The following is a 15,217-nucleotide window of genomic DNA, read 5'->3' as shown; positions in this document are numbered from 1 at the left end:
AACATTAGAATAACATGATGTATCATGGAAATGATGTATTTAAATATAAATAAATGGAGGAAAAACTTTTGGTGAAATGACAACTAATAAATAGGTGAAATGGTGGAATTAGAAAATCACTACTGGGTAGCCGTGATGGTAGTACTTTATTTAGGGAAGACTCATCAGTTGGTGCTAAAAGAAATGGGTTGATGTTTTGCTAGGAGCACGATACTTACACATTTTCAAAGAATCTCTTCACAAAATACATATTAATTACAAAGAAAAAAATCATACCTTTACAGTGGAGAAACATGGACGATACTTCCTCACCCAAGTGATCAAAGTTACCCTTATCAAAAAACAACCTAGTGTGTGCATTGATCCCTGTTGAGGACAACACAGGATCGGTTCTGTCGTGTTCCTGCCCCAAAGCGTGTGCTCTGACTCTCCTCATATGGAAGCATCAGATGAATCCAAATTGACATTGTGTTGGCTTGTGTGGCTCCAGACTGTCAAGGTCACAAAAAATAAGGAAACAGTGAGGAACTAGATTAAAGCAGTAGAACCACTAAATGAACTTGTCAACCTGGACTGGGTCCTAGAGCAGAAGAAGGGAAAAACGTCATCTCCTATGAAGAAATCTGTACCATAAGCATTCCAGATTTCTGTTCCATGGAAATTCAGGCACAGTGCACCCTCCAGTAAAGAGGGAGAGTCTCTGCATACTTGTTCTTTAAAGTGTTGAATGATTTTTCACGTGTTTGTTAATAATTTATTTTCTCTGTTGTGAGTCATCTGCCTTTTTATCTTCATTTATCTTCATTGTAGGTACTTCTCAGTACCCACTTTTAATCATAAAACAGCTTCCTTGTTTAAAAAATAAATATAAACTGTAGAAAAGGGCGTAAAGGGAAAAAAAAAGAAAGCCCCTCTCATCTCCACATCCCACTCTCCAGATGTTCTCCCTCTTATTTTAGTTGTTAAGATTTGTCTCCCACCCTTTTTCCTTGCCTTCACTCTTTAAAATTTTCTAAATATTTTTTGTGAATTACTCATGCAGCCAAAGCATACATCGTCAGTGGACGAGGAAAGCAGAGTTTAAATCGAAAAAACTGTATGTTTAATCTCAATAGATTTTGTGTTTAATATAATTTTATGTTCAAAACACAGAGTTATGTATGTTTAAGAACTTTAAAAGTATGAAGACACAGCAAAGCATATGCATAACTGATACAAAATCAGAAATAAGACCATACCTCCATACAGTGAGTGAGCTAGTAGCTTGAATTCTGGGCTCTTGGAAACCATTCCGTAGTCTTTGGTGTTGTCTTTTGATTTGGAAAAAACAAACAAAACTCACAAAGAATTGTTCTCATCCCTTAGGTTTTGGTTTTTTTTTAAATATTTATTTATTTATGTACTTAGGTGGGGGGGTGTGTGGCGTAAAGAGCACAAGCAGAGGGAGAAGCAGGCTTCCCACGGAGCAGGGAGCCTGACCGACAGACTCGGTCTCCATCCCAGGACCCTGGGATCATGACCTGAGCCAAAGGCAGACACTTAACCGACCGAGCCACCCAGGTGTCTCTCACCCCTTAGTTTTATTAACAGTGTGAGTTGAAATTCGTATTTCAGTATAATAAACTCTGTGCTGTACAGATCGGGGGTGGGAGTGAGTCTTCTCTCACAGGATTAATTAACTGAATGTTTTGTTTTTCACCCTTCATGGAGTAACAGAATTTTAGAACTAAAGGGCGACTGGAAATTCTCTTGTAACTTCCTTGTTTTATAGGTGAGAAACCAGTGCCTGGAATGTGGAAGGGATGAAATGAGGCCCGTGTGGAGTAAACAGCCTGTTCCTAGCCCACCATGAGTTAGTGACACTTGATCTGTGTGATTTCAGTGAAGGAGCCAGAATGTTTCATTTAAGAAATGAAAGAAACATTTATCGAGTGTTGAAGATACAACCTGTACTAAGGAAGGGGAGTCATTCGGGTCATAAATGATTTATAAATTAACAACTGTACATGATGTACTAACCACTGCTCTGTTCTCACTGTCCTGGCCCACTGATTTATCCATCCTGGCCTGGGAATGGGACATGCGGGATGAGAAATAGGTCTCTCTCTGGACTTTTGTAACGAACTGGACTTTTTGTGTGTTTTTTTCCAGCTAGAAGAGGAGAGATCCGTGCTCAATAATCAGTTGTTAGAAATGAAAAAGAGGTAGGCTTTCTTTTTGTGTTTATTGTTGCGTGTATGTGTTTAATTAGGAAAATGTCAGAACACGATGTGACTTGTAGAAAATATGCTACCTTCTTATATTCAGAAAATTGGATTATGATAGTTTGGTCTTCGTGATTAATAAATGATGAAAATGTACTTGCAAAAGTTATGGTATTCATTGCCAAGACAAAGAATAGGTTAATTTTTAAGCCTTTTTCAGTTGCATTTATTCATAAGTGTTCTAATATCGGATTGTCTCATTACATTGTTGTTACCTCCTCATTTTCAGGAGCTAAAAATGCTGTAATTTTACAAAGAGTCATTGATCGGCATATAAATACTGATTGCATTATATAAAAATTGTAACTTTTCAATAATAATGTGATAGCATCAATTTGAATTCCATTTGTCCAAAAAAAAAGAGAAAATAGCTTTGTTCTTGTTCTTTCATGATAATCCAGTGATATTTAAGTGGAAACCTTCCAGCACTTTTGAGTAAGCATGAAGGGACCCCGAGAAATAACCGCTGAGAAGCCTGACGCTTCTCTACCCGGACCGTCTCCTGTCTGCTCTTCTAGAACGTGCAGTTTGTGTCTAGAGAAATCCTGCGCTTTACGCCGCGCGCCGAGCCGCCGTGGGGCGCGCTCCGGCCGAGAACCGCAGCCCGCGCGGTACCGCGTAGATGAGCCCCGCCACGGGGATGCGCTTTTTTTTCTTAATGAAACTAAAAATAACTCTCCAAGAAAATTTGAACCGAGAACTCGTCCGTGCTCTCGCACCGTGTTTTATCCCGGCCAGGCAGGAGGACGCCCCCCTCCCCGCCGACTGGTGTGTCCAGCCCCTGGCGGGCTTGGCCCTCCCCCTCCCCCTCCCCCTCCCCCTCCCCCTCCCCCTCCCCCTCCCCCTCCCCCACTCCCCCCCCACCGCGGCTTGGCGGTTGCTTAGGAACCGAGGGCTTCATTCAGCCCACAGAGTCGTGGGAGCCGCGAGCTGCGTTCTGACGGACGCTAGGCCTCCGTCCAACAGCGCCTTTCCTCCTTCCTTTTTTTTTTTTTTCATTAAGAAGTACTAAGATTCGTTCTTCTGAGAAGTTTCACACCAGAATGCGCGCACGTTTCGTCAGCGCCCCCGCCCCGGTCCCGCCAGCTGGTCCGCAGGCGCCGGGAGCTGTGGGGACCGGCCGGCCCTTCCTTCCGGCCCGCGTGCGGGCGGCCGCAGCTCTGCGGGGTGGGGGCGCCTCGGGATATTGGGTTTTACATAGATTTCTTTCGAGAGAGCCTCCCGATGCAGTAGTCAGGGGTGTGTGAGGACAGTAGTGGGGCTTACTCCCGCGGCGCTGCGGTCAGCGAGCCCGTGGAAACGGGCGGGTGGAAGTCCGCAAGCGCTGGCGTCATCCCTTTGTATTCGTAATCCACAAGCCTAGTCTGCGAGCCACCGGCGGGGTGTCCGGCGGGGGGTGCACTTCAGACGAGGACGCGGAGGCCCGAGATGGCAGGCGGCCGGCCGGCAGCTCGGATGCAGGCCTAAGGTCCCCGAGGGCTCCCGGTTTTCATGCTGCCTCTTTGCTCACTGAGCATTTATTTATTTTATTGTTACTCTTAAATCTTTTTTTTTTTTTTTTCTTAGAATAAAGCTGCTACGCTTCCTTAGTCTTTACCGTGTGACTTTAAATTACATGCCTTTCAAAATGTGCTCAGGCATGTGACTTTTTTCACGGCTGAAAAAGATGAGCTAAGTTTGGGTGTGTGCTAAGGCCACTTTCTACGTCCCCAACTTTGCTCCCATTTTTAAGTCCTGGATGAGTTTAGGAGACCGTCTCCTGAAAATTACTCTCTATATCAATAAATGCAGATAGAGGAGGCAATTTTTTCTGAAAGTGAAAATTTTAAAAACCTAACTTCTCCTGTTTTGCACTATTCTATTGTCAGATTAATCCTCGTGGAACGTTATGTCTGAAACCTGAACGCAAATATATTGTAGCTAACAATTTGGGCCCTTAAATGCCTGCTAAAAGCCAGTTTGACGATGGATTCATAGGTCGATGTGTGTGTGTGATAGTTAAGTAAATTGAGCATAGGGTACTGAAAAGAATTTGATATGCTCTTAATTTTAAAAGGCTGGAAAGTACTTAAACCATAAAGGTATTTTCAATGTTGTTCATGCAAGAAGTGAAGTCTTAGACAAGAATTTAATTGAGAAGTGATCTCTGAACATACATGGTCAAGGTAGTATCTAATTGTGTCATTCAAATGGTCATCGTATTGAAGGGCAGAACTTATTCCTGACCTGTAGGCCCAAACTACTTACCATTCAGTAGTAGCATTGTCCTGTGTTTGCTACAGTCTTTGGTATCTGAACATTGAATTGCAGGCAACATGTAGTAAAGGCTTTTCTCCTAACTTGAACACGTAATCATTATTTTGGAAACTGGTTTCCAAGTTAGGCAGACCTCTTTCTAAACAGGCTTCCAGACAGCTGACAGAGCAGAGCCAACCTTGAATTGCTCTGCCTGACGGAAGTGGAGAAGCGAGTTCCTCTGTCTACTGAAGCCTAGAGCAGATTAGAGAACGTGGTTGGCTTCCCTCCCTTCTCCAGGCTTTGTGGTGTCACTGCAGGGACCCGAGAGCCCAAATCTCAGATATGGACTCTTCGGAGTCCGAATTAATTCAGTTAGTGTAAATGCAGGCTAAACATCAGGAACGGAAACTGGTTGGCGATACGGAGTCTGAAGAGGTCCTGTGCTACTTCGGCTCATTAAGCTCACTGTGGGTTGCTGACTGTCTGACTGTCTCGAGCTTGCGCTACTTACCAATGCTCATTTCACCCTCTCTTTTCCCTTCCCTACTCCTGCTTCCTTTGCTCTATCTGTGTGTCTTTAATGGTAAGACTAAAGAAAGTCTATCCACGTTATAATAAATAAATTTAATATATTTTTAGTAAAACAAATTGTTGTATATATTTTTTGGCTGCCTTTGTCCCTCTGTGTCTTGCTTTTGTTTTGTAAAATATTCTCAGCAGTACATACACACACACACACACACACACAAACACACCGGTTTTATACCTATATACAGCAAAGAACTTAGGCACAAATTTAGCTCTCCTTACTGTACCTGCATTTCTCTTCACGTTTCTAATATTTGGTTCTTGTTATCTTGCATTTTTAAAGCTTGCCCAGTAACACTTTAAGGTATTTGCTTCATTACTAGAATTTATTTCTTTAGTAAGTAGTAAGGAAAGAATCTGGATAATATGTTCCCCTTGGGGGGAAAGATTTCTGGCCCCCATACCTGTTCTTTCAGATCATGTTTATCTTCCCTTCTTGATACTTGCAGTGACAGCAAGTCACTCTGGCCAGCATGGCTTCAAGGTAACGGAGGGGTGCCGCCCCGCAGTGTGATTTGTGACTCAGATGTCAGTAACATTGGCATAAGCGATTTAAATTAGTCCCTCTTAGTTTGTGCAGTGGGATTAGGGCTCAGAAAGAGCCTAAGAAGGCAGCAACGAAGATCTGCCATAAAGACGAGCTGCCAAAGGCTCCTTGTCCTGTCATTTGGTATATAAATCACGAGGCAGATCCCTTTCTTAACAACGTGTCTTTTGATCACTTGTACAAGAAACGTTCTGCTTGCCATCTTCTTAGAAAGCAGCCTCCCTTAGGGGTTGTGTGTATGTGATAAGCAGATGAAAGTTCCTGTACCTTTTTCCTTCTGCCAGCTGGTGGTGTCTCTATTCCTCCCTAACACAAAGACCGAATGAGATTTGGGCTACTTAGAGTTCAGATTATAGAAGAACTAATAACACCCCAAACGCTGGTATTTTTCAGTAAAAACATTAAAAACTACATTTTTTCAGATTTCACTTGGATTTGTAACAAGTGAAACTCTCAAAATAGTTTTTACAATAGAATAAACTACCAAATAAGTTTAATTGAAAGTTAAGGAGCCCCAGATTTTTTGGGTAACTTCAGATAACACCAGATGTTTGCTTTCCAGGCGGAAGAAGTGCCTGTCCATTCCTTCCATTAAAATTTTTGCTTTGTTTTAACCTAAACAAGATCCTGTTTCCAAGCAAGATGTTGTTCACTTAGTGATTTAAGAGCACCAATACCTACCCCCTCTCCAGTGTTCATATCATGCTTGGGTGTTGAATTCAAGAAATTCCTGTAAGTCTCAGATTCTTTTCTTACTATTTATCATCCTGAAGTGGAAGTGTAAGCCACACAACAAGATAAAAACAACACTTATATTTTCATCATTGTAGAATTTCAATTTACCATAAATCATGAGAATTCTGTAATTCGTGTGCCGGATATCTTGGGTCTCACTAACCAGACATACATTCTGCCATTTCTAACCTGGGCCTCAGTTTCCAATCCTCCAGTCAGCATGACATGCCCAGCATTCACTCAGTTCCTTCTTCTAGAACCGGGAGCCATTTGGCTGCTTGTTGTTGAAGTTTTGAACTCTCACCGAATCATCTACACTAACGCAGTGTTGTGGGTTGGATGGCCTCAGGGCTAGCTAGGACCTTTTTACCCAGTCTGTGTTTTTCCCAATATATTTTTGAGATTCAAGGACTTTTCAAAACCTCTTGTTTCACACTGCACTTAATTTTTAAAACCTTCTCATTTAAAATTTTACATTTACAGAAGAGTCTCAGAGGCAGTACAGAGAGTCCCCACGTACCCTGCACCTCGTGTCCCCTGATATACCCCTCGTATACTCCTTGGTACATTTGTCAAAACTGAGAAAGCAACATTGGTTCGGTGTGCTTAGCTAGACTCTAGACTTCATTCAGATTTCCCCAGTTTTCCCATTAATGTCTTTTTCCTCTTCTGGGATTCAGGCTAGGAAACCACACTGCCTTCAGTGGTCGTGCGTCTGCAGCCTCCTTCAGTCTGGCACAGTTCCTCAGTCCTTCCTCGTCTTTCATGACCTTGGCACCTTTGAATGCATGTAATTTTTACAACAAAAATTTAAATGCACACACACTTAAACGCACAGTAGCTTGCCCTTCTGGGTTTTATCAATTGTGTCTTTGCCCTCCCTCCCTGTCTTCCCTTCATCTTCTCCCCCCTTTTTCCAAACTTTGACTCCAGGATAAATGTTTCCCTCTCCTTAAGGCCTGGTCCCATTCCCTCTGCTGACAACCAAATTCTGAGACAGGCTGAGAACATAAACCAAGCACTCTGACGGTCTCCCTCCAGACTCCTCCCCGCCCATGCTTTCTCGTTCTACACCTGGAAATCCATTTTTAACATTTCTGTTCCAGCCTTTATGTAATTACCTTTCATCTCTACGAGCAACGTAATGTCCTTTCCACATTCCGTGGATGAAAAGTCATACCCTTTCAGTATGAATTGCAGTAACAGCCTTTGCTACTGTTCTGGCCCATGAGATCTCAAAAACACAATCTCGGAAGTTGCCAAAAATTACTGAAATTAGTGAGAACCAACCGATACCTCCAGCATAAAACTGCTCTGCATGACATCCGTGTATACTCGCTTTGCATGTGTGTATTTTAATTGTTGTTATTGCTTGGTAATAATTTATTCAAGAAGTAACAATTCAGTTGGGGGGGTCGATTTTAAAAAATTCTTTGGGGCTAACAGTCTTGTTTTGTTTTGTTAATTCTCCGTCTTCCGAAGTTATTAACTTGTTTCTTTAAATTCAAATGGATACAATGATATGCAGGTTCTGCATGTCTTTGCGTAGGTAAACTTGTTCTCCTTCACAGTGAGTAAAATTTCAAGTAAAATTTTGCAAGCGTAATAGCCTCAGCCCCCTTTAAAACGTCCCCGCGATACATTTTTCTTTACTGTTAACTCAAGTTTAATGTGTCTGTTCTAGGACTGTTAGACACCCACCACTCTCTTGGTTGACTTCTGGAATTTTTTTTTTTTTAACTCTTTGGTCTTTTAGAGAATCCAAGTTAATAAAAGATGCAGATGAGGAAAAAGCTTCCTTGCAGAAATCCATCAGTATTACTAGTGCCTTACTCACCGAAAAGGACGCAGAGCTGGAGAAACTGAGGAATGAGGTAGAGTACCCTGTGAGGGGACCGTCCCCGCTGCCTCCTCTGTTCCAGCTGCGAGCCTAAGCTAACCCGCTGCGTTTCAGGTCACAGTGCTCAGGGGAGAGAGCGCCTCGGCCAAGTCCTTGCATTCGGTCGTTCAGTCTCTGGAGTCTGATAAGGCGAAGCTTGAACTCCAGGTCAAGAACTTGGAGCTCCAACTCAAAGAAAACAGGCGGCAGCTCAGCAGCTCCTCAGGTAAAGTGGTGGCCACGTGGTGCTTCCCGCAGAGGAGCTGTTTCCAGTGAGATGACCTTGGAAGGCCGTTGGGCTGCCCCTGACCTAGCCCGTCTGCTTTTGGCTCTCTCCCGCCACTGACTCAGCTAAGGGCTAGTCATGACACAGGTCCTGCGCTCGGGGACGTGCCTGGCATGCCCCCTTCCGGAGTGTTGGCAGCGATAGGAGCCGTAAGTGACAGCTGCCCTCCCAGTAGCCGCGGTGGGCTCTGAAACTGCGCTGCCCTGACCGGGAGCCCAGGCGGTCCCTTTGTGAGCAAGTGACAGCTTGCTTTGCCACTTTAGGTCCCAGGTGGGTGTGGCGGGCATCTTCCACAGTGGGGGGCCGTCCCTGAGGGAGGAGACAGGCAGGGGAGGGCCAGCCACCCTGTCTGCCCCTCAGGGCTCCAGATGCCCCACGGGACCCCGTGAACTGTTCCCAAGGAGGCCCATTTGGGAATTTCACGTGAAAATATGTGTCTGATACTGGCCTGTTGGTTGCAGTAACACCGGGGGGAAAAAGATGGAAGTTTTGTGAATCCCCCTTCTTTTTTTTTTTTTTTTTTTTTTTAATATAAGGCAATACTGATACTCAGGCAGAAGAAGACGAAAGAGCCCAGGAGAGTCAGGTAATACTCCCTTTTTTTTTTGCTTGGCTTACTATTTTAAAAGATCATTTAACTTTTTGAAGAGGCGGTACGTTCATATGGTCCAAACAATCAATAATATTAAAAATATATACAGTAGAGAGGCACCTGGGTGGCTCAGTCATTAAGTTTCTGCCTTTGGCTCAGGTCGTGATCCCAGCGTCCTGGGATCGAGCCCCACATCGGGCTCCCTGCTCCACGGGAAGCCGGCTTCTCCCTCTCCCACCCCCCCTGCTTGTGTTCCCTCTCTTGCTGTCTCTCTCTGTCAAATAAATAAATAAAATCTTTAAAATATATATATATATGTATATATACATATATACAGTAGAAAATCTCCATCCATACACCATCTCTCGTCTGCTTAGTTCCCAAGCTGTCAAACAGGTAATCATTGGCTCCTTTTTAAAGAATAATTGGTAATTACTGGTTCCTTTTTAAAGAATCTTTCCAGAGATGTAAAAACATGTGTATAAAAACCAGAACTAGTTGTCTTTTCCTCTCCTTTTTGACACAAGTGGTGGCATATCTGGTCTTTTTAGTAGCTGTATAGTATTCCCTTATGTGGATCTTCTGTGATTTAATCAGTTCCTTGTCAGTTGACATGACATTTGGGATGTTTCTGATCTTTCAGGTGTATTAGGAACAATGCTATAACGAAGTACCTTGAACACCTATCATTTTGCAGATGTGCTAATATTTAGTTAGGACAGATTCGTAGAAGTAGAATTGCTCTGTCAAAAGACTCCTTCCTCCTCTCGACCTTAAAAAGACAGAGTTCTTGAAAACTATTTCTTTAAAGCCACAATTATCAAACAGCCTTAGTTTTAAAAAATGGGATTAAATGGTGGCAAACTATTCCATGTTTAGAAATAAATGGCACATAAGCAACTAATGTCCACCTTCAATTTTAATAGTACATTTTGGATATATTTATTCTGTTCAAAACTCAAAGGCACAAAGAAACCATCATCTTCAAAGAAAAATTTAGTGAGTTTGCAGTTTGTTTTAGTTATCCAACGTCTCCTTTGAAAGACATGAAAATATCCAGCAGATGCACTAACTTACCTTAATAGTGTTGTCTGCTTAGTCTGTGCATCTGTCTGATAAGCATAGACTCAATTAACCGTGTTTTCTGTTCTCCTTTCCTTTCTGCTTCCATTTGTTTCATCTGCCGCTGCCAACACTTTGTTCCAATCAGCAAATGGTTTGTTTTATGTTTCCTAATTTGTGAGCATGCGTGAGTGTGTGTGTGTGGTTTGCCACTATACTTAAATCCATTTTGTGGCTTTTTCTTCTTCCTGCAGTGTAGCTCCTAACACGATAAAGCCTTAGAAAACGGACCCCTCCCTTCAGTGTTGGAAGGGGTCTCCTGCCGAGAATCCTGAAGCTAGTGGTTGCCAGCTTTGTTTCAGAACTTGCCCTAGCAGGAAAAGTAGGGCCAATATTTCTTTAAAAAGTGAAATATTTCACTTTTAATATTGTAAAGTGGAATTTATTCAGTGGATATTTAGAGAAATTGGACCTTTTTTTATTATATATAAGAGGGAGAAAATGTTTTTAAATTAAAGTGCCCTTGGTTTGAAAGGAGACATTAGGACGAGAGTGTCTCCTCCTGAGGGTCACCTCATTGTCCCACTGCTCAGTGAATCTTGGCACAGGTGCTCCTTGAACGTGTGGTACCTGAGTGCTGCTCTGTTGGGAGTGCCACTGTCTCCTCAGCGGAAAGAGAGCTTGAGCCTTCCCTTTGAAACACCTCCATTTTTCTTTGACGATGACATGTGTTGACTGTTCCCTGGGACCAGTCAGTAGATGTTAAGCGGTGGCTGGAGGGGAATTTCCATGAACTTGTCCAAATCTACAGAGCCTAAAAGTTCTGGATTTGTCCCAGAGTTTAATAGATCAATTGACCGGTTAGGCTTTTTGTAGAATTTTGTATATGTATGTGTGTATAAATAAACCATTGAAACGTGGGCTCAGTAATGGCCACCGTTTGCCCCTCCCATGATGCCCGCACATTCCGCAGCCGTAGCCTGAGAGTATGCTTTCATGACGTTCTTGATCCTCCAGCATGCATTTTAGACATTTCATACATTTGTGTCTTTTTTTTTTTTTCCGGACAAATCAGATTGACTTCCTGAATTCAGTAATAGTGGACCTTCAGAGGAAGAATCAAGACCTCAAGATGAAGGTGGAGATGATGTCCGAAGCGGCCCTTAATGGGAACGGCGATGACCTAAACAACTACGACAGGTATTTTATATTAAGCAATGCTGATCAGAACCTTCGTTCCACCAAAATGAAGGTTTTTAAAGTTACAAGTTCTCCAGTGGATCGGAGAAACAATTGTCTTGGCCATAAATCGATTTCCATAAATCTGGCCAGAGAGTGATGTAGCACTCTACAAATGATTTGATGGGAAAGTTTCAAGTGTGGACTGTAGAACGACCAACTTGAATTAAATGTACAACCTACACTCAAGGCTCCCAGACTTGGCCATAAGTAGTTCTTGCTTCTTTTGTGTTCTTTGCAACTGATACTGTCTCTTGAATTTCATCTGATAGAGATGAGTTTCTGATCATACACATTAACATTTGTAGTGACGACCAGGAGAAACAATCCAAGAAGAAACCTCGCCTCTTCTGTGACATATGTGACTGCTTTGACCTCCACGACACAGAGGACTGCCCCACCCAGGCACAGGCGTCAGAGGACCCCCCGCACTCCACACACCACGGCAGTCGGAGCGAGGAGCGCCCGTACTGTGAAATCTGTGAGGTGTTCGGGCACTGGGCCACTCACTGCAATGACGACGAGACGTTCTGATGGGACCCCCAGCCTCATGCCGGGCTCCTCGGGGGCACGAGCATGTAGGCAACGGAACACCAGCATCCTGTGTGCAGACTTCCGGAGAACCCACGTTATTTTTGACCCCCATCCACAAATCTAAGAAACTATTTTGAGCTTCAGTAAATCACCCTTTTAGTCTCCCCTTAGAATTTGAAATAATAAATACTTAGTGGGTGAGTTTTCACCTCTAATTTTGTCTTTTTGATTTTTAAAAGTTCCAACAAGACATTGCACCAGATGCCATTACATTCACTGCCCCAAGGGAACCCTCCTAGAACAATCCCTACCCTCACAATACCTTATTTAAGTAACTTTAAATTATGCTGTTACTTTACATATTTGCACTAAAAATTTCCAGGCTGCGTTTGTATATTTAGGTGTTTGGGTTAAGCTCTGACACTGGAATGAGTTGGAAAAATGTGCCATTTTGCATTTTCATCTACTCATTTAAAGTATTTTATTCTTAAAGAAGTATCTGAGCTCTTTGCACTACCTGTTGTCAGTAGTGCCTTTATTTCAGGCTTGATAATACTTGGGTGTGATTATAAAATCATGAAACAGGTAAAGGGAGGGGGAAGCCCCAAACTGCTGTGGGGACATTTTATAATCTATATGCTGCACCTACTCTACTGTGCTGTTTTGTTCATTGGTTTTGCATAATTTCAGCTTCTATATATTATATGTATATATTTTTTAAAAAATCTATATTTTGGGAAAAAACAATGACTTTCTTTTCAGATTTTTACCTTTATGAAAAAGAAAACACATCAAGACATGATGAACTAGGCCAGAATATAACATCACGTGGCTTTGCAACTGTTTTTTTCTGTTTTCACTTTGTTTCTTTATCAGATATAAATAACTGGGAGAGTTTTCTCCAAATCTGTTTCTTTCTCTAGCAGATAATCCCCAGCAGTCAATTAACTAGATAATAAGCCACAGTAAAACACCTAAATTAACCAGTCTACAATCTTTACAAGTTTTTTACAAGTTTTAGATGAATGTACGATGAGAAATTCAACATTAATAATTTTGGAGTTTCTTATCACAAAAAATAAAAATGAAGGACCTCAACCATCGGAAGTTTATCAACCAGTTTGAATCTATTTATCTTCATTTGAATGTCTTTTAGAATATGTAAAAAGTAATAAATGTGTCTTCCATGCTACATGTATAATAAGAACTTCTATAATTGTATATATGCCTTTGATGTATTTTTCCCCTCAAGATTATCAAATGTGTGTCTGACAAGTGAAAAATCTGTAATGAGTTGAAATTTTTGGTTATAAACATATTATAATAGGAAGTGTTTCACAAACAAAAATGTAAAGCAGTATTAAAATTTGAGAAAACAAGTGTTCTGTATCTACTTTAATAAATGGTTCTTTTTTGCCAGTGGTAGTAAACTGATATTATTCTCAGGTTTATTTGTCTATGTTTTTTCTTAAATGAGCAAGCACTATATATCCAAATAGAAATTTCTACTGCAGTCTTGTTGATAAACAGCTTTTAAGAAATCAATGTATCCTCCCCCCAAAAAAGAAATCAACATATTCCCATCTCAAAGCATCCTATGACTCACTTAACATAAAATCAATACTAAGGTTATTATCCATTGCTACATCACACTGTATTACCTGACAAAAATATAAATGGCACCAGATAATACCAACTCTCAATCCACAGTGTTTTAGAAAGAAATTCTGAAAATTGCTGTGATGTTCAGCAAAATGATTACCGAACCAAACATTTGTTTTATGAGCACAGACTCCCCAAAAGGTCTCGATATTTCCAAAGTGGTTATTAGTTGAACAAGAACATCACTTTAACCTAAGTAATACCCTGACACTAGTTCCAGACTTCAGTACTAACCAAAGGGGATTAAAAGACTCAAACTATAAACTTACTGTGATATTCATTTTGCAATTTATACTTAGGTCAAATCATGTTGTACATCTGAAACTAATACAATGTTACATGTCAATTATATCCATAAAAACTAAAAAGAAAACACTAAGGTCTGCAATATTTATAGGGCAACTACAGCAGTATAGCAATGTTTCCAAACATTTGGTCTCTACACAAGTTAAACACCTATGTTGATCATCTTCTAGCATCCTGATCCTGTCTGAGAAGGGGGGTTTATCATCCTGGTCTTGCTCATTTACATTCATGCGTGCTTGGGATTTCTAGCCTTGGGCATTTCAACTCTTAACTCTAAGTTATAGCCTCATTTAACAGTTCATGACAAGGCCTGCTGAGCTCAACATGTATTCTCACAGATGGTGCTAAAATAATACAATTTTCAGTTGGGCAAAAAGCCTGCACATGTGACAATTTTTTAAAAAAGATTTTTTAGGGGTGCCTGGGTGGCTCAGTGGGTTAAGCCTCTGCCTTCAGCTCAGGTCATGATCTCAGGGTCCTGGGATTGAGCCCCACATCAGGCTCTCTGCTCAGTGGGGAGCCTGCTTCTCCCCCGACCCGGCCTGCTGCTCTGTCTACTTGTGAACTCTCTCAAATAAATAAATTTTAAATAAAAATCTTTAAAAGATTTTTTAATTTATTTGACAGACACAGTGAGAGAGGGAATACAAAAAGGGGAAGTGGAAGAGGGAGAAGCGGGCTTCCCCCTGAGCAGGGAGCCCAAAGCGGGGCTGGATCCCAGGACCCTGGGACCATGACCTGAGCTGAAGGCGTTTAACAACTGAGCCACCTGGGCACCCCCAAGAATTTGTGATGCAGGTTGAGAAGCACTGTGAAAACCGGGTTGAGAAATAGGGCATGGAACAGTGTGCATGAGTGGAAACAAGCTAGTTTAAAGTCTAAATGGTTTTGATGGAATCATGGAATTGAGTGTACAAGTGTGTATATATGGATGATTGATTGCTTTTCTGCTTCATCCCCAAATTCTGTTCTTTGCCTACCCAGACTTAATGGTAGTTGTTCAGTGAGCCCTTTCTTCATACCACAGAGTGTATATAAAGGATGGAAGGAAGCATCCACTTGAAGACCCAACGTTTTCAAGCCTCTTTCACCTCCCAAATAGTCAATTTCCATCCTCGAAGTACTGAGACGCACATATCCTCCTACAACAATAGTTATTAAGCAGTTAAGGTCCAGGCACCCTTCTAAGCTTTTAATATGAAACATGATGTAAATTCCACTTTTTTGATCCTCACAACTCACAAGGTAACATACGAATTTTACTGATGGAACTGGATTCCACGAG

General features: G+C 41.8%; 1 protein-coding gene across 3 annotated transcripts in view; it reads left to right on the top strand.

The window, feature by feature from the left end:
* The window catches only part of CLIP1 (CAP-Gly domain containing linker protein 1), a 118,580-nt gene extending 105,182 nt beyond the window's left edge, over nucleotides 1-13,398 (top strand). For all 3 annotated transcript variants that reach the window (XM_080821557.1, XM_080821559.1, XM_080821558.1), the window contains 6 exons: nucleotides 2,152-2,204; nucleotides 8,129-8,246; nucleotides 8,327-8,477; nucleotides 9,074-9,123; nucleotides 11,267-11,391; nucleotides 11,739-13,398. In XM_080821557.1, coding sequence (XP_080677683.1) covers nucleotides 2,152-2,204; nucleotides 8,129-8,246; nucleotides 8,327-8,477; nucleotides 9,074-9,123; nucleotides 11,267-11,391; nucleotides 11,739-11,964 — 723 coding nt within the window. In that variant the 3' untranslated portion in view covers nucleotides 11,965-13,398. The remainder of the gene's footprint in view (nucleotides 1-2,151; nucleotides 2,205-8,128; nucleotides 8,247-8,326; nucleotides 8,478-9,073; nucleotides 9,124-11,266; nucleotides 11,392-11,738) is intronic.
* The last annotated feature ends 1,819 nt before the right edge of the window (nucleotides 13,399-15,217 follow it).

This window comes from Martes martes (genome assembly GCF_963455335.1).
Source record: "Martes martes genome assembly, chromosome: 13".
Classification (NCBI taxonomy): Eukaryota; Metazoa; Chordata; class Mammalia; order Carnivora; family Mustelidae; genus Martes; species Martes martes.
Note: the sequence above shows the minus strand (reverse complement) of the source record. Positions and strands in the feature narration are given on the sequence as shown.